The sequence below is a fragment of the Mytilus edulis genome, chromosome 7 (genome assembly GCF_963676685.1).
Source record: "Mytilus edulis chromosome 7, xbMytEdul2.2, whole genome shotgun sequence".
Taxonomy (NCBI): Eukaryota; Metazoa; Mollusca; class Bivalvia; order Mytilida; family Mytilidae; genus Mytilus; species Mytilus edulis.
In genome coordinates this window covers 15,986,554-16,006,522 of record NC_092350.1, presented here as the reverse complement: position 1 = coordinate 16,006,522, position 19,969 = coordinate 15,986,554, and the positions used below count along the sequence as shown (strand labels likewise).

At 31.1% G+C, this 19,969-nt stretch overlaps 2 protein-coding genes across 3 annotated transcripts in view; both read right to left on the bottom strand.

The window, feature by feature from the left end:
* Window positions 1-19,198, bottom strand: part of LOC139480848 (uncharacterized) — a 29,958-nt gene extending 10,760 nt beyond the window's left edge. The window contains exon 1 of one of the 2 annotated variants that reach the window (XM_071263748.1): window positions 18,768-19,198. Coding sequence is in view for 1 of the 2 variants with exons in the window: in XM_071263747.1 (XP_071119848.1) it covers window positions 6,760-6,831 (72 nt within the window). In the remaining variant the exon portion in view is untranslated. Of the gene's footprint in view, window positions 1-6,759; window positions 7,289-18,767 lie in introns of those variants that run through there. The other variant, XM_071263747.1, reaches the window with a different exon arrangement.
* Window positions 1-19,427, bottom strand: part of LOC139480849 (uncharacterized) — a 94,201-nt gene extending 74,774 nt beyond the window's left edge. The window contains exon 1 of the mRNA XM_071263750.1: window positions 19,150-19,427. Coding sequence (XP_071119851.1) covers window positions 19,150-19,167 — 18 coding nt within the window. The 5' untranslated portion in view covers window positions 19,168-19,427. The remainder of the gene's footprint in view (window positions 1-19,149) is intronic.
* Window positions 19,428-19,969: the final 542 nt, after the last annotated feature.

Genomic DNA, 19,969 nt, shown 5'->3' with positions numbered 1-19,969 from the left:
CGTTAGATGCATCTTTAATACTCCGTTTAAACTATAAAATGTGTGCTAAATAGAAATACGAATATTATCTTTTGTGTTGGTACAATGCAATTTTGACAATTTTTTTTCTAGGTGCCAAACCCATGTCGGTAAAACGATTTGATAGAACGGTGAAATTTTGACATCAATTCATTAACTTCTCAATGTTCTCCTATAATCAATGTTTTATATGAACTTAAATTAATTTATTTCTCAGCTCAGAGTAGTCATATTGTTAAGCATCAATTCTATATAATGAATTTTATAGGAACACATATGCCTAACTGTCATACCAATTTACATTATCTGGTCCGCTGCCATATATACTTCTGACAAAATGAAACATATCATTATGCGACTGCGTATTGCAATTGCAATTGTTATTTAAATGCTTAGAAATGGTATATGATAACTAAACCAGACTGATACGAACTTTGGTATGAGTTGTCTGTTGTTTCTCTATGGGAATAGAAAAAAAAATCAAACGGTTTGTTTATTAACAAGAGATTTGAATCGTAAATCAATATAGTATTCTAATTATGTCTCGTTATACCTCAGGTTTTAAAAAAACTATAATTGTTTTCAAATTCTCGATATTAATAAAAATTTAATTGGATTCTTCAAACTGGTAAACATCTAATAAAATTACCAATAGTTTTGATCAAAGACGATAGACAATATGTGCAAATACACTGATATTCAAATTTCCTAGTTCATATTTAACTATTTATTAATGATTTCAAAAAACATAATTCAAATCAAATAATGCCACTACTTTTTATGTGGCAAGTTTCGAAAATAGAAAAAAACAAATGTGTTCTCATCATCATCCACTTTCTAGTTAAAAGTCAGGTTATGTCTGGTTGAAAGGTTATTTTGGTAATTAACATAAATTACCTTTACAACGTGAATTTGACTTTGATTTAACTTTTAATTAACAAATAGATCAGAATAAATGCGGTTCTTATATTTTGTCAAACATCTTATATTTATTTTAATTATTTCCTTCGAATTTTAATTGTAACATTTATTGTTTTGGAAAAATGAAAAATATATAACCTTACCTCTCATAAAACTGCAATTACATATAAACATAAGGTACAATTATTACATGCATGTGTGAACATGCAATTGTTTTAATAATACAATATTTGATGTGTTATTCCGTTGATTAAATTTATAAATATTAGGGTTTGAACAATAGTAAGGCGGTAAAGATTTCTCTTTTCTAACTCAAATATTTAACAACTTATAATGTATTGGTACTAGTCACCAACGCCTATCGAGTCACAAAAGTCTCTCGGTAAACTCTGCCACCTTCCAGATTAAATCGTTATATGGTGACTACCACATATATTTGTTTACAAGAAATTATAATTATATAAAAGAATGGACAAAATACACACAGAAAATTCACGAAATCAAATTTGTAACAGTATGAAATAATTCTTTAATCTGATTGATTCGGTCAATTGTTTTTATGGTTTAAAATTCTGTATGATAAAACTTACAATTATAAACGACCTCTGTCCTTAGTATTATTATTATCACATTATTATACATGAAGTTTAAATAATTATCCTAAAATAGTTTCTTGGTGTTATGCTAAAAATCTACACTTTACAATTAGAAACATCAATTAAAACTAATATTTTAGGCGTCATTTAATCATAACGCTGTCGCCTACTACAACAAATTTTATAAGCATGGATTTACATCATCCTTTGTTTATTGTTTACTCATTGTCTATAGTAGAAAATCAGTCCTTAAGGAATTAGAAGTAAATTATTGGAACTTAATAATCCTTTCATATTTCGAATGAAGAACCAAGAACAATATCATTTAATTTGTATGGATTAACTAAATGTTTTGTGGATGATATCATGACCATTTTCAGGCGTTGAGGCTTCACAAATTGACACATATGTGACAGTGTTCCTTTTTCTAAAGCACTACACTCAGCCATGATCAGGGACAAATCTCGCAGTTATATCATGAATAAAAACTATATAATTTTCATTGCAACAAAAGGTGTCATTTCTAGATGCTTTTGTTGCATTATAATATAAAAGGTGAAAATCCCTGAAGATTAATAAGTATACCATTTAATGCATATACTAAGTACACACTTGCTGACATTAGACAATACTCAATTGTAATGACATGTACTCATGTTGAGTGATTTTAATTACTGTTTCTAACATGGACATTAGTTATCTAAAATAACGATGGGAAAATTAAAAATGTTCATGCATTATTGACAATTTGATTAGAATTATGATACAATCCCTCTTTTGATTCTCCAGTAATAATCTGTATTTTTAATATAGTCATGACGCAGTTTATGAGTGTTCAGTTGTAGAGATGTTCTTGCTATTATCGGTTATAACGTTATAACCCTTTTGTATTTCTACTAGTTGTTATATAATATCTTATTCATTTGAAAGTCTTAAGGTTTCTTACTAAATCATGTTTTAAAAATTTTACATATTTGGCCAAAAATAGGTTTTGATTAATCAAAATGAGTCTCTTAGTGCTTTTTTTTAAAACAGTATTATTCATATTACTTTTTATATGCATTTATCATGTATACTATCTATTCGATTTAAGTTGCAGTCATGTGATTATATTAATGCATCGTTCTCTGTATTGAGACTGCATCCACAATTGTCTGTAAACTTCAAAGCTGTCTTGCCGTTAATTTGTACAATGTTTCTTTTGCGATTGAAAACAATTTTCAGTACTAAATGATTATCCTGGTACCTTTGATAACTATATTCAGTAAGTCTGTACGAAATGCGAACCAACTTCTTCGGTCATACTAACACACATACTTGTTGGTCAGATATATTTGCCAATGATCTGCCCAAATGTGTTCTTAAAGCAAACTTGATGAATGAGGCAAAGGTCACTTAAACTTATTGCCTAGTGACATAGTAAACAGTTGAATTCAGAGTACTAGATAATTTGTCTAATTTACGGTATCGAAATGTGTTCCTTTTCGTATGTTGATAGTAAAATGATTCGCACGCTTTCATGGTAATTGATTTTTAATTTATAATAATATGAACATTTTTTTCTAGAATTTACAACTGCTTGTTTTTGCCTGAGAGAAAATATTTTGGTTAAGTTAATTCAACAATTTGTCAAAGATACCAGGCCAATAATAGGGTACACAATAAAAGCTATACGTTATATAAATTGCATGCGTCCGAAGATCTTTCCTGGATCTACTTTCATCAGAAACGCTCAAAGCCAAATGTTTGAACGCAAAGTACTATAATAAGAACAATACTATGTGTTTTGATGCCAAATCGAAGAACACTCAAAATTCGAACAAATACAATTCCATTCTCATTCACTATCTCATGCTCATTTAAATATGATCGATAGTGAGTCCATGTATGATGCAAGAGTATTTCATATGCAGATGTGCGGGTTTAGACGTTTTGATGGGGCAAACTCGGTTAACTCGTACGTATATAGCATTTCACAACTTAAAATGTCTAACCACAGATGTTCATTTCGTTTAAATGGTTTTGTTTTATTTTCAAAGGGAAAACATTTCTAGTAATGTTAAAGGTATATAAATTATAGTATTTGAAACTAATCATAAGCAAAAGGAACAACAAGCAAAACAAGCACGATTTGAAAATAAAAGTTCTATTGAAAAACGAAGAAATAAACGAATACTTGATTAAAATTACGAACTTCATAGATCGATATTCCTTTACTAAATTTATCAAAAGTGAATATATAGATTTTGCTGTATTCATCGGCACTTAATACCAAACGAGTTCCTTTACAATTTCATCTCGATTTGAGCATGCATGCATACTTTCTAAATAGTTTTACACGCACAATATTACACGTGTGAATTATTATTATGAATTGTATAGGTTCAGTACTTATATAGCAATACTACCGGATCGATATATATGAAAGATTAAATATTGAGATTTGTTATTCAACTCGTTATAGTTTGCGGTTTTATCCGTTGTCTCACAGAGGATATAAATAAACAGAGGAAACACCATCTGGAGTTATAGAAAATGCTTATTGAAATATTTGCTTATCGTTCTGCTGTGCATGCTTTACGTCAGATTTTAATAACAGTTATATTTGCTAGAATTCATTGAATTCCAATTGTATTATTACATTTAACAATGTAATCTTCAGGAGGTTATAAAGTATATTGAAATAATCCGGTTAAACCTTATGAGTGTTAGAGCAAGCGAGACGACATTGGCATAAGAATCGGCAGTGGGTACCAGAAGATAAATCAATAGGAGATATACTTGAACGGTTATAACCAGTGGTAAAAGAGTTTAAACTTGAATTGGAATTCTTAATTTGCCCACTGGTAATTAGCTTGAATTCTGGTATTTTTATGTAACACGAACACATTTTTAATTTATACCATTGTTATAAGGTAAATGTTTTTCTAAATATTAACAGAGATATACAATGTATGTTCAAAATTATAACATGCTAAATATTAGGTAAAAATATGTTAAAACATAAACAAGTACATCTTTTTTGTCCAATAACATGGCAGATCGGTGACAACGCCAAAGCTGTCACTATAGTGTAGCATCTTTAAGGTAAATTTTACCAAATAGAAACCTATATCGACTGCGTCGAAAACAAAATATCATGTCATTTCCGGGCGCACAACACATTTTCTGTTTCAGTTACCTTAGATACCAACAGTTTGGAAAACAAACAGTTAAATATAAAAAATATCGAACTCCGATGAAATCTTCTAACGGAAAGTCCCTAATAAAATGACAAAACCAAATGCTCAAACACATCAAACGAATAGACAACAAATGTCATATTTCTGATTGGTACAGGTATTTTCTTATGTTACAAATAGAAGAAGAACCTGGTTTTATAGCTAGATAAACCACTGAATTTTACGACAATACACAAAACGTTCGACAAAAAAATCAAATCATAAAAAGACTCATAGAGCAGCCAATATCGGTTGAAGAGGTCGCATCCGTTGTTTTTACACAATAACATAACTGTTTGTTTTGAAAGTTATTTGCATAGAGTATAACAAAACAAAGTGAATACCAAAACAAAAACCCGGCTTTAAAACAAATTTCAAAGTATTTGCGAGACAGTAAAATAACAATATACCTGCTACTCATCAAATACTTATACATTTTACACACTTTTACTACAACAAAAGAATACATGTTTGAAACTTGAATTGACAAATGACAAAAAGGAAATTTGCACATGAAAATTGTAAATATTACATACATGTACGTTAATTACCAGTTTATACACATGAAAAACATGTGATTAACATATGTGCAAACGGACGTTTTTCTGACGAAAACGTACATTACAATAATAAACAACAGGCATCTAATTGATTTAGAGGTGGAATCGTAAATATTATTGTCATTGAAATTTCAGACGTTACTGGAAACATAGCATCTTGTATAATTGAAGGATCATAATGAACAGCTCTGTTAAAGGACGGAAAATCAGTTTACAAAAATACTTTTCATGATTCCTTTTATCGTCGGAACTAATAATATTTCAATTAAGATGAATAACTACCTCTTCATCACAACTGGATTATTTAGATGGAGCATGATGCTTTACTTTGCAGGTATTGTTAAAAACAGAAAAGGTGTATGGCTTTGAATCTATTTGAAGTTTACCTTCTTTAACGATTCACAACATAAAAGGAATATTTTGTGATAAGAAGATGGAGCGATTTCATTAGGAAGTTGCATATAAATAGTATCAAGGGAAAATTTTTGATGGTTGAAATCAACTCGCTTTCTATATACAATATGCTTTATGATAAGATATTACTATTTTAACGTTTTTAAACAATTGAAAAATTTGATGAGCAAAGAATTCAATAAGAAACCGTTAGTGCAACTGCAAATAATAAATTTGATGAACAAAGAATTCAATAAGAAACTGTTAACACAAATACAAATCATAAAACCATAGAAAAAGAAAAGCAAGTTATAATATTACATAAATTTTGAAGCACCAATGGTTAACTGGAAATCTTAAAACGTCAGAGTAAGCAACTAACAGGGGTAGTCTTCATATATAAATTGACATGTGGTAGACGTGAATGTCAACATTATACAGAATTTATGAACTGGTGTATTCACACAAAATGGTGTGTGACACAAGACCGCCTTCCTCAATGTAATACGGATAACAACTGTAATAGACACAACATTATGGAATTTGTCGATCGATTCAATGCGTCTGTGTCTTACCTCAATAGAGACCTGTTGTAATGGCCATAGATCTGAACAAACCAGAAAAGACGACTGACGGAACATTTAACATTGTGTGTCATATTCAAGCTTTGATATATAAGACAGAATTTGGCTTCGAATGGCGAGGTGTGCATGCAATGCATGAGACGCTTTCCACTTCTACGCACCTGAATGTAGTTCTTACGAATTCATAAGTTTCTTTTCAATCTGTATTTATATTCTCATGAATCAACAAGAAAAGAACATTGAAAGAAAAGTAAGTAGTTACCAAAATGACACTGAACAATCATATTTTGAAGGATAACCGAAAGTATATCACCCTCCCCCTTTGTTATGACGAAAAGACAAGTCCAAAATAACGCTACTGAAAACTAACGACTATACAACACGAATCCGATCAACACTACTGTTTGCATCTGTTTTAAAACTTGTATTTACTTTTTTTTTTATAATATGATAATTTTATACTTACTTTTTTCAAGCTATATTCAAACATAAACGTTATTTTGTTCAATGAGGAAAATGCTGGTAGGATTATTAACATTCGATACACATGATGGACAAATAGTCTGAATAAAATAGATATTTCTATTAATTTATATCAGCTAGTAATCAACGTTGACTGCAGAAAGCAATATTCAAATTATTTGAATATCCCAAAATCTAAATGATTTTCCTTTAAATTTTAAATTCAATATTACTGTTATTATTGTCGCTTAATGAAACTGATATCACTGATTAAAAAATAATTTGCCAATGACAATATGTATCTACAAGAGATCATTCTAAAATCCATGTATGTATCGATAATGAAATTCAATTTTAAATTATACATTACTGCACATAGATATCATCCGAAAACGGTATTCCCTTATGATACAATACTATTCTACTTTAATGTTTGCATATGCCAATATATCTGACTGACACAGGTAAAAGGTAGGCACGCAGACCAATCATTTTCAGAATATATTCGAATGACGTTCGGAACTTTTGATGAAGGTGACCTTGCAACAATGCAGAAAATCGTTCCTACCATTTTCGTAAGTCAATACAAATTACGGAAATAATTGTCAGTTGGTTTAAGGTAACTGTTTGAAACACAGCATGAATATAATTATCAAAATTTGGGATGATCGACATATCATCAGGAGAGACTGGTGAAAAATTATTATTACCCGAAACCCTATGTATTGAAAGGGTTGTACAGAAATTGTACAAATTTTCCATGTAGAGGTCGTTTTTCGAACATTACAATATATTGTAGTAACCATTTTCTTTTTTGCTCTCAGTAAAGGTTAATATGAATAGTTTTGAATACTACAAAGGTCTTAATCAAAAAGTGGGTGTTAAATACAATATTTTTCTGACTACTTATAATTGAAATCATGTCTGTCAAATTGCACGATAATTTCTCATGGGATTGTTTGAAAAATGAGCTTTCAGTCAATATGTTACAATAATAGTTATAGAAAACAGCATAATTATTTATGTATACTGATATAATATCATAAAAACATGAAAACGAAATTTGACTGTTAATACAAATGTTGAAACTCATATTTGAAGCCTTAGACACCAATGACCGTTTCTTCTTCCTACCATTTTAGATTTATTTTCTAAATGAATCAGTTTTTTAAAGGCAACCTTGATTAACAAAAAATAAGATAGATACAGAACAGATTTTGATGATCAATTATCAAATATCATTTAGAATTACATCAGTAGCTTACAATTACTAGATTGTAGCACGTTAATACAAATACTAGATTTTAAACATTTGTCTACATGGATCTTAGTATTCTATACATTCACCATTCTTTTAGAACAGGTCTTTACAGGTCTTTACAGACAAGTGACAGGGAATGTAAGAATAAAATGAAAAGAGAATAGGACAGATTTAAAGGCATTGAACAAAATAGAGGCTTCTTTTGATAGATACTGGCAAAAGCGTTTAACACTTTTTTTATGTATCGTACCGTAAGTGTTTCATAAAAGTAGGATCTAGAGCTCGATTTGATCCCTTTATGTAAAATTGAAAAAAAAGTCCTCAATATATGATTACATCGGTTTCTTTTCGTTCAATAAATGTTTCTGTTTCAACTACAATCAGGCACCAGTAAGACAAACAAAGTTGTAATGTAAAAAGTATATAACTGTTCCTAGCTTAAAATCAAAAGAACATCAACAAAGCAGACAAAATATTCCGTGAACAACTTTGCCTAAGGAAACTACACCCTTTTCTTAAGAATTCTTTAAACGTTTGGGACCTTAAATGGTACACTGAAAATGCACCATTCAAATCTTATCAGTACCCCCCCCCCCCCCCCCCACAAAAAAAAGGAAAATGATGTGCGTGTCGATCTTATAAATGGCATGCGTTCTTTTTAAAGTCATAATAGAATATCAATATCTTTTACTTTTCATGTAGAGAAAATAACAAAGATGCGCAGCCAATTAAACATGTATGTCGATGTGAGATAACACAAATATCAATTGAATTTAAGTGCAGTTTGATATTATCTATTTGTGTTTGAGGGTTGCCTAGTCTTTTTTATAACACTGACAATATCTCTTTTGTAGCGCTCTTAATATGATGTTTAATTATTTACTATAAGATGTTTTATCGTTTCTTGTCACATGATAGTTTAATCAATTTTAAGTGAAGCTTACATGTTTAATTGATGACCCCACTTTCACTATTTTTTTTCAGCCTTCACAATAATCGCTTAGATATCAGTTGTATCTGAAACACGTCGAACATATTAAATAGGTCAGATTTTAATAATTCAAATCCATTTAAAAAGGTAATGTTCTTTTTCGTGAGTATAAAATTCCATACATGCAATTATAGAGAAAAGATTTTTAAGAGAAAATTAATAACCCTATTATATTTCATATCACTACGAACATTTGAGGATTGCTACTTAAGGAATGAATGACTGTAATATTTTTTGTCTATAAAGAAATAACATAAAAAAGTTGGTGCACACTGAATAACGCGCGTATGTCGAATACAATATGTGTAAGCAGTGCAAATAGAAAAACAAAATATTTTTGTTATCATGAAATGCAGAATTATTGTCTGCTGCTCTAGTTGGCATTGCAGTAACTGTGTATTTCGTAATGGGTTTATTTAACTGCATCTTGAAGACCGAAAGTCAGTGAAAGGGTGTGATTTATTTTTTAAATTTTTACCTGGTTTTATGCCTATTTGTTTTGTTTACACATTGTCAATATAATCGTATTTTATAAAAGTGTCATACAAGTAAGAGGTTTAGCTAGCTTTAAAAGCAACCCAAGGGAATGCCTATACTGAGTCAGGAATATGACAGTTGTGATTTATTCGTTTGATGTGTGTGAGATTTTGATTTTGCCATTTGATTAGGAATTTTCCGTTTTAATTTCCTCGTTATTTTTATTGTTATACTTTTTATCATACATGTATAGAATCATCAACCTTTTGTGAGCGACCTTGTATGGTAATAGAACGTAAATTGAGGGTCGTAATGGGAGTAACTTCATGAAAATAACGGTGAAACTTCTCGCCAAATGACGTTAACGGTGCATTACGACAAAACATTTTCTTATACACAATAAAAAAAACGACTGATCTTGACGGTTCACGTTAATACATACTGATTTGAGACGTACAACGAATCACGATACATGATTTTTCTAACGAATCACGTTAACATTTTCACCAATTTGAAACTAACGGTAGTCGAAAATGGCCGTTTGACAAATGAGGATAAAGGGTTTCTCTACCCTCTAAGTTGGATATACATAAAGAAAGAAGAAAAAACGACGTATAAACCTTATTTTGTAACAACAGACTGCTTTACAGATACATTCGAATTAGAAAAGTCTAAGCTGGTGAATTCAAACTGTATTCAACAAAAAGTGCTTACTGTTTTAATTTATGATAAACTTCTGATTTTTACTAGAAAGAATTAGATTATTTTGAGATAATATTTTCCAGGTGATATCCTAAACATGAGAAACCGATTTATGTGTATGCAAACGTAAAGAAACGATCTAACAAAGAAACCTAGCTGCAAATGCTCATATCAAGAACATGTGTGACAATTATTTTTGTGTTTGATTGAAATATTCTTATGTATCACACAATGACGGACCCGATTCAAACGAAATTTCCTTGTGCGAATGCATAAAATGTAGAATAAATATTCAATATTCATTTTTTTAGTGCACGTGTCATCTAATATTGATTTTAAAGAGCAAACGAATAGATGTTATTAAGGCAATGATGAAAGGCTTCAAAATTAACAGCAACTAAAGATTATTATCTCAAAACATTTTCAAAAGTAAATTAAAAGCCTTTGAACTATTAATACCTCTACAGTTACAGATATATATATCTAATACATCTTACAATTGTAAGCATTTATGTAATTAAATTGCTGATTACCTAATACTTCAAATAGAGACTCATTTACCGCTAAAAGTCACACAATATTGTTTCGGTCTGGTAGACATACATCACGAGCTCTTGTATACCAGCTAAAACTGTAAGTACACAGACGTTATCAAAGTAACAAACAATGAAATGGCGCCATAAGTTTCGATTTTGAGTTAAGCTATCTATTTTCGCATAAGTATATGACTTAATTTAGAAAGTAGAAAATTGATACTTGTCGTTTATTGTATGATGTTATCTATTAGATGTAACTGGTGTGTTTAAAATATTACACAGAAAACTTATGTTACATGGGCAACACAAACAACACAGAAAATCAAGGTTTTAATTAACTGAAGTGATGAGAATAGGAATTCATGTTTCACTAGCAACACCCGTCGTAGTTTAATGTTATAATTTGACAAAACTCAGTCAATGGTATGAACTCATTACAAACTGGACAAACATAAAAAATAGATAACTGCTGTTTCTCTTTTCATGATTTTTGTGTTGACAATCCTTTTTACTTTTTTATTGCTATCTAAGAATATTTTTTATATTCTTACCTTTTTACAGCTAACTTACGACGCGTGATTGGAAAAGTCAAAGTGATAGTTAAGAGGAATGCAAATATAAACAAGAGGCTCTTAAGAGCCTGTATCGCTCACCTGACTCTACCTGGGGTTTTTAAATCATAAAAAAATATAAAATTTGGCTACAAAGTAACAGCACTTGGCCGGCACCTCATTAGAAAAGGATCACGTATGCTATGTTTAGATTCATTCAATTTAGTGGTTCTCTAAAAGAAGACATTTGTATGTGTTTCCCATTGGTCCTATGTTAAACTAAGCCCCCTGCTGGCGGCCATCTTTGATTATGGATCAGCTACAAAGTAGAAACACTTGGTCAGCATCTCATCAGGAACTGTCATGCTATGTTTGGTTTCATTCCATTCAGTGGTTCTCTAAAAGAAGTCATGTGTATGCATTTCCCATAGAGTCCTATGTTAAACTAAGTCCCCCCGCTGGCGGCCATCTTGTTTAATGGATCGGCTACAACGTAACAACACTTGGTCAACTCTTTCCTCAAAAGGGATTCATGCCATGTTCGGTTTCATTCCATTCAGTGGTTCTCTAAAAGAAGACATTTTTTATGTATTTCCCATAGGGCTCTATGTGAAACTAAGCCCCCCGCTGGCGGCCATCTTGCATGTTGGATTGGCGACAAAGTAACAACACTTGGTCAGCATCTCATTAGGAACATTCATGCTATGTTTGACTTCATTCCATTCAGTGTTTCTAAAAGAAGACATTTGTATGTATTACCCACTTGGTCCTATGTTAAACTAAGTCCCCCGCTGGCGGCCATCGTGTAGGATGGATCGGCTACACAGTAACAACACTTGGTCAGCTCCTCAAAAAAAAACATTCATGCCATGTTTGGTTTCATTCCATTCAGTGGTTCTCTAGAAGAAGTCATTTGTATGCATTTCCCATAGGGTCCTATGTTAAGCAAAGTCCCCCGCTGGCGGCCATCTTGTATGATGGATCGGCTATAAAGTAACAAAATTTGGTCAACACCTCATAAGGAACATTCATGCTATGTTTGGTTTCATTCTTTTCAGTGCTTCTCTAAAAGAAGTTATTTGTATGCATTTCCCATAGGGTCCTATGTTAAACTAAGTCCCCCGCTGGTGGCCATCTTGTTTGATGGATCAGCTACAAAGTAACAACACTTGGTCAACATCTCATAAGGCACATTCATGCCATGTTTGGTTTCATTCCATTTAGTGATTCTCTTGAAGAAGTTCAAAATGTGAAAAATTAACACCGACGACGGACGACGGACGCCAAGTGATGAGAGAAGCTCACTTGGCCCTTCGGGCCAGGTGAGCTTAAAAGAAGATGTGGTATGATTGCCAATAAGACAACTCTCTACAAGAAACCAAAAGACACATAAATTAACACATATAATCTTACTTAACCTTATTCCATTAACCTTATTCTATTCCTAAAGTATTCAAGCCATACACACTAAGTCAACATAACCTCAGCCATTTTGAATTATTTTCAACAGTGTAAAAACAATAAATGTATATCATTAACCTCCACATTAGCGTGTCTCATCGTTTTTAAGTTGCCATCTATAGCTAATGACAGGTTATGCGAAATCACACTCACTATACACAACAATGAACAGCTCTATTATAGCTAAATATAGAATGTGGGTTTTGTTCATTGTTGAAGGCCGTGCGGTGACCTATGTTTGTTTATTTCTTAGTCACGTTGGTCTCTTGTGGTGCATTGTCTCATTGGCAATCATACCACATCTTTTATTTTCTTTATTTCCTATACTTCATTCGTTATAAGGAAGGACGGACGAAAGGATTTAATTTGCACGTAAGAAAAATAAATGCATAATATCTTCTCCCAAAAAATATGATTTTATCATATATATATAGTCGAAATAATGAGCTGGGTTGACGTTGCAACGACATTTCATGTTTAGAATTGACGCAATATCTATTTATGAGATATTTATGTTTGCATGGACGTAATAACTGGCTTCCATACAAGTTGAAAATGCTAAATGAAACTTTTTAAATTAAAATAAAAGGAAAAAGAAAAGAAAAAAAGGCAAGGAAAAAATAACTGATTTTCTTGAGAAACTAACAGTAATTTTAAAATGGTCAGAATATAATATGACAATGTTAGACATCTGCAAATGTATATTGATTTTTAAAAGTGCTAAAAATGCAAAAATATAAATTAATAAACGGAAATGAATTTAAAAATCAATTGAAAGATATTTACTTTCATTACGCACATAATAATTACATGTGCTTGTAATGATGAAAGATTACCAATACACATTAAAAACAAGAAACTTCTTTTATATAATATCGAGCATGTTCAGTAAACAAAACAAACTTTTGCAATGAATACAATAATTGATTTTTGTATAATTCAATGTACACATACATATATATCAATAGTTATACTATTTACCCGTATTCAATGTACAATATTGTTTGTAATTCTAAACAAGTATATTTTTTTATCAAATCACTTTGCACAATGTAGACAGAAAATAGGGGAATGATGACTCTCTCCTGCAATTGTTTCACTGTTAAAGTGATCACATTGTTAAAAATCTGTCATTTGAATATGTTTTACAAAAATAGATACATACAGTTTAAAAAATAAAGTCAATTAAGGAATTATTATCATGAAAATCAACACATTACTTGGTCTCTATCTTCGCTGGTGAAGACAATTCGGACAAAAACTGATTTCCCCCCTACTTTTTGAATATCAGAATATCTGGTATGCATGTTTAAGCTACAAAATGAATCTTATTTTTCTTAGATTATTTAAAGTATCTACAACAAATTATTAAAAGAACCAAAACAACAACAACCCCCACCCCAACAAATTATAAAAAAAACACAAAACACAAAACACAAAACAATCAAAAGAAGCAAAAAATCAAAACATCAGTTTCCTTAATATTTCATGTTTTTCCTGTTATCGTCAAATATGTACTATAAAATTACTAAAAAGATATAGAATCATCTCACACCATGTTCATGTTTGATCACCAACCAATATTGAATGTCACAAATAACCATAATTGTAAAAACTACATAGTACTTTTAATCAAACCTTTAAAAATGCCCTGTACCAAGTCAGGAATATGGTCATTGTTATATTATAGTTCGTTTCTGTGTGTATTACATTATAACGTTGTGTCGTTTGTTTTCTCTTATTTTTGAGTGTTAATTCACATTGCGATAAGACGTGTCACGGTACTTGTCTATCCCAGGTTCATGTATTTGGTTTTGATGTTATATATATATGTTATATTTGTTTTTCTCGTGGGATTTTGTCTATATGTGTTACATTTTAGTGTTATGTCGTTGTTCTCCTCTTATATTTAATGCGTTTCCCTCGGTTTTAGTTTGTTATCCCGATTTTGTTTTTTGTCCATGGATTTATGAGTTTTGAACAGCGGTATACTACTGTTGCCTTTATTAAACGCCATAAAAGTAATTAAAACTCCCATTTACACGATGATATCGTTAACATGACAAGTGTTTATTAAATAAATCTCCAGTTAATGTTACAGTAAATAAAAAGATGGCTAGTCTTTATGGATTCCCTCGGCTTAAATAAATTTTATGCGTTATTAACTTTATAAATAAATGAAAAACCAAAATGATCTACTCTGTGGGACTTTTCTTTTTATTAAACTATTTTGAAATTAATAAAATCGTTTGGTTTCTTGTTCTTTGAGTGTTTTATCCGTAACAGTCGATTAAGAGAATACACCAATAAAGGCAAATCGGTCAACAGAAAAAGAAACAAGTACTGAAATCTCCACAACATGTCAGAGAGGTCCAGGTCTAGTCTTGCAGTCATAAAAATGTCAAGTAAGATTATCGTACTTAGACGATTTATGAAACCAATTAAACTACTGGATTAGGTGTTTCGAACAAAAATGTTGTTCTCGGAGTACTGGATATAATTTTATGACCGAGAAACCACATTAAACATATCTTAATGTAGATAGAATTTCTTGATAGCAGCTGAACTTATTGCTGCCAAGTGTTTGAAACCCAACACGACGGGTGCCACATGTGGAGCAGGATCTGCTTAACATTCCGGAGCACCTTAGATTACCCCTAGTTTTTGGTGGGGTTCGTGTTGTTCATTCTTTAATTTTCTATGTAGTATCATTTGTACTATTGTTTATCTGTTTGTCCTTTTCATTTTAGCCATGGCATTGTCAGTTTATTTGCGATTGATGATTTGACTGTCCCTCTGGTATCTTTCGTCTCTCTTTTACATATAAATAAAGGCAACAGTAGTATACCGCTGTTCAAACGTTATAAATCGATGGAGAGAAAACAAATTCGGGTTACAAACTAAAGCCGAGGGAAACACATCAACTACAAGAGATTATAAATAAAGAAACAACCAAAAATACTGAAATGCAACAAAACAAAAACAAACGACAATGCAACATACATAGAAACGAACTATTAGATAACAACTGACATAATTATTCCTGACTACATGTAGGTAAAGGAAATTTTCATAAAAAAAACTGGTGGGTTGAATATTGATATTACAGGAGTGGTCGTGATAACACCCTTTTTTGATCGATGAAGTTCGAACATAGCTGGTTTTCCCCACTTAAACTAAAATGAAAGAAACATCGCCTACACAAGTGTAAATAAAAGGAGATGAAATGTGAAATACGTCGATGAGACAGCAACCAAACACAACAAAAAATCCTTCTAGGGCAACATAGATTTTACAATAAGAGGCAGGTTTCTCGACAAAAAAGAAAAGTTCTTAGTTGCAGCGAGCCTTGAAATTTACAAAAAACAATTAATCCAGTGGTTGTTAGTTGTTGCTATACAGTTCTTTATTGTTTATCGTAGATTATTCAGTCCATTAATCAGGCCATGAGTTTTTTCGTTGCAATTTTTTTACTTTTAGAACTTAAGTGCCTGCTATAGCTTACTATGCGGTATTAGTTTTGCTCATTGTTACAGACTGCATGATGACTCATTGTTCCTACCTTCGACATCATTTCTTCTCTGGTAGAGAGTTGTCGCATTGTCAATCATGCCACATCTATTTATTATTTTATAATGAAAGCTTTTTTTTTTAGATACTATATACGATCGAAACATTTACCAAATATATAGTTTACGTTTTCAAATACTCAAGTAATAGTTTTTGACTTTTTTAAAAGCGCTAACCCTCTCACTTTGGTGACAGTCTCATCAAATTCCGTTATATTTACAATGATGTGTAAAATTATTATACAGCATTGTATGGATTGCATTGCAAAATCTTTCATATATTTTTGTAGGTCTTTGGATGACATTTGAATATTTTCCAATCGTTTGGTTTGATATACATGTATACAATTATTAGTAACAGGAACGGCATATTTTGATATGGAACATCCTATTTTTTCACCTTATAAATTGTGAAGAAAAACTGCCTACAACTTTGCAAGTTTAATATAGTTTTTGAATAACAACATTCTAGTCTTACGGCGGTCATAACTGGCATTTATATAAATTCTCTTATATGGGAACACAATAAGAACTTTATTCTATAGACAGGATTTCCGATGTAAATTTAATAGTTCTCTTACATTCCATTTGAATATTGATAAACATTTTACTGATACCACAATAACCACTCCGTGTAAGGGAAACCGTAACGTTCTATTTCAACATTGAAAACAAATTTAACATATTACACAATAACTGCGCCTTTTTTGTCAAACCATAACGGTCTATTTCAATATTGATAAATTACACAATAACCGTTCAGTTTTGGCCAAACCATGATAACGTTCTATTTCAATATTGAAAACAAATTCAACAGATTATACAATAACCGCTACTTTTTATCAAACACTAACGTTCTATATCGATATTGAAAACAATTTAAACGGATTACGCAATAACCGCTCCTTTTTTGTCAAACACTAACGTTCTATTTCAATATTGAAAACAAATTCAACAGATTATACAACAAACGCTCCTTTTGTATCAAACACTAACGTTCTATTTCAATATTGAAAACTAATTCAACAGATTACACAATAACCGCTCCTTTTTTGTCAAACCATAACGCTCTATTTCAATATTGAAAACAAATTCAAAAGATTACACAATAACCGCTCCTTTACGGTCAAACCATAACATTATATTTAAATATTGAAAACTTTATCTGATTACACAGTAAGCGCTGCTTTTTCGTCAAACAATAGCATTCTATTTCAATATCGAAAACAAGTGTTACTGATAACACAATAATTGCTTCTTTTTGGTCAAATCATAATGTTCTATTTTAGTATTGATAAAGTATAACTGATTATACAATAATTTAATTTTTGATGTAACGCGTTACATGTTATTTCTTCATAGACAGAAATGTTTCAATCGGCAATTATTTTAAAACAGTAAATTAAAAATCAAATAAGATACAATTGAGGATTGAAATTAGGAACGAAACGGAGAGACAAAAACCCGACCAAGAGAAGAGAACAGCCGGAGGCCACCAATGAACTTTCAACACAGCGAGAAAATACCGCTGAAAATGAACGTCATACTAAACTCCAATATCAAAATATACGTATATGCAAATATATCTTAACTGTTTCCATTAAAAAACCAAAGGAGAGAAATGCTTTACACGAACAGGAGTCGGTTTCACTAAAAATACGACTAAGATTGATCGTAAGTATACTGAATTGTTAATGACTTACGATTAATCTTAGTCGTATGTTTTTTTTTATGACACCGACTCTTGGTAGATTTATTATAGGTTGATAAAAGTGCATTCTATCATTATTTTAATTACAATTTTCTTACAAGGATAGTTTAATACGCGTCTGGCGTATTAAATCATAAGCATGGTACCTTTGATAACTATTTTCACCACTGGGGGCGATGCCACTGCTGGTGGACGTTTTGTCCCCGAGGGTATCACCAGCCTAGTGTTCAGCACTTCGGTGTTGACATAAATATCAATTGTATGGTAAATTTGATAAATTCCCTGTTTACAAAAGTATGAATTTTTCGAATTACTAAGAAATTTCATATCCCATGCATAGATTATCTTTGACGTATTTGGCACCATTCTTTGGTATTTTGGGTCCTCACTGCTCTTCCAACTTGTTTTGCTTTATAACTATTTTGATCTGAACGTCACTGATGAGTCTTATGTAGAAGAAACGCGCGTCTGGCGTATTAAATTATAAGCATGGTACCTTTGAAAACTATTATCAGTACATTTTCACAGTTGCAGATTTTAGATGGCGTTTGAAAAGATACGATCTATATTTTATGTATTAGTTTATAGTGTTTGTGCCTTATATAAATCATTTAAAGAACACGAATCAAGTGTACAAATCAAAATAAATTTCAAGAATACAGTTATTTATCATTTGTAAGCCAATCTTATGTCACTCAAATTGCAAATTTATTTTTTCCAATTTTTCTTAAATGTATTGCTTTATCAACTTACCCTAATTTGAAACAATTCCACAAAACACTGATTCGGTTTTTAATTACTAAAGCATATCTAAAGTCCTCATATAGTAACGAACACTTATGTTTGACACGTTCAAACTGTACTTCACGCAATTAAGTCTTTAAACTATTTCACATCTCTCTACTGAAACAGTATAAGTTTTACTGGAAACGAGCTGTTAATAAAAATTTTAAATCATTGACTGATGTTCGTGATCTTTTGTTTGATAATTCAAATATTTTGATTACTTGTGTTGGAATTAAACACAGTTCATTGGAAAGAGTATACAAAAAGCTCCAATATACAGGTGGATATCAACCAAACCATCGATTTTAATTAATAAACCATTATGCTCACACAGTTTTTATTAAGTTACTTTTAGAAATCCAATCATCTGTAGTTAAGACTTCAGCTGAGTATACGGTTGGATGTCAAACAAACATCACCCATCTTTGCTGGAAAATGTTAATTGCTTCATTGTTTACTATTGCTTGATATCCGCACAATTATAACTGAAACAATAAAGTTATACAGTTCAGTTGTATTGTTGATTGAGTGTTATAATATCGATGCATTAACACTATAAGTGTCAGAAATGATAAATAGTATTTTTTCTTTTCGATGCCAAACAACTTCTAACTGCCCTTTGTATATATCTCTCCTTACAATTATACATCAAATGCAATTACGTACAAACTGATTTGATAGTGATGTTTCAACGTGCTAAATAGTGGTAAAGGTAAGCCCATTGTTCAGCATGAAATTAGAATAGGTATAGTAAATCCACAAAAAATCACAAGATGTCCTTTTCCATTTTGGTAATACAAACGGTTCTTTTCAAACCACCCTCTTTTGAAATATTCAATATTCATGGAAATTTTGTTTTGCTTACCGAGTTTCCACATTCGGCGTACAGCGTTCCTGATGAAAGTAAATCAAAATCAAGAAAAGCGCTTCGGAAGCATGAGATTTATATTGTTTTGTTTTAATCGTTTTACAGAAAAGATCTCCTTGTTTTTCTCATAGACACAACTTTGGAATTGTACCATATAAAAACTGTTGGAAAGCGGACAAATTGAATTTTTAGGATTACTCAAAATAAATGGAGGAGCAGTACAGAATTGTGGTATAAGTTTAAACTCATGGACGTTCAAGGCACATACATGTTAAAAATATGCTGCACAATCCTAAGTAAT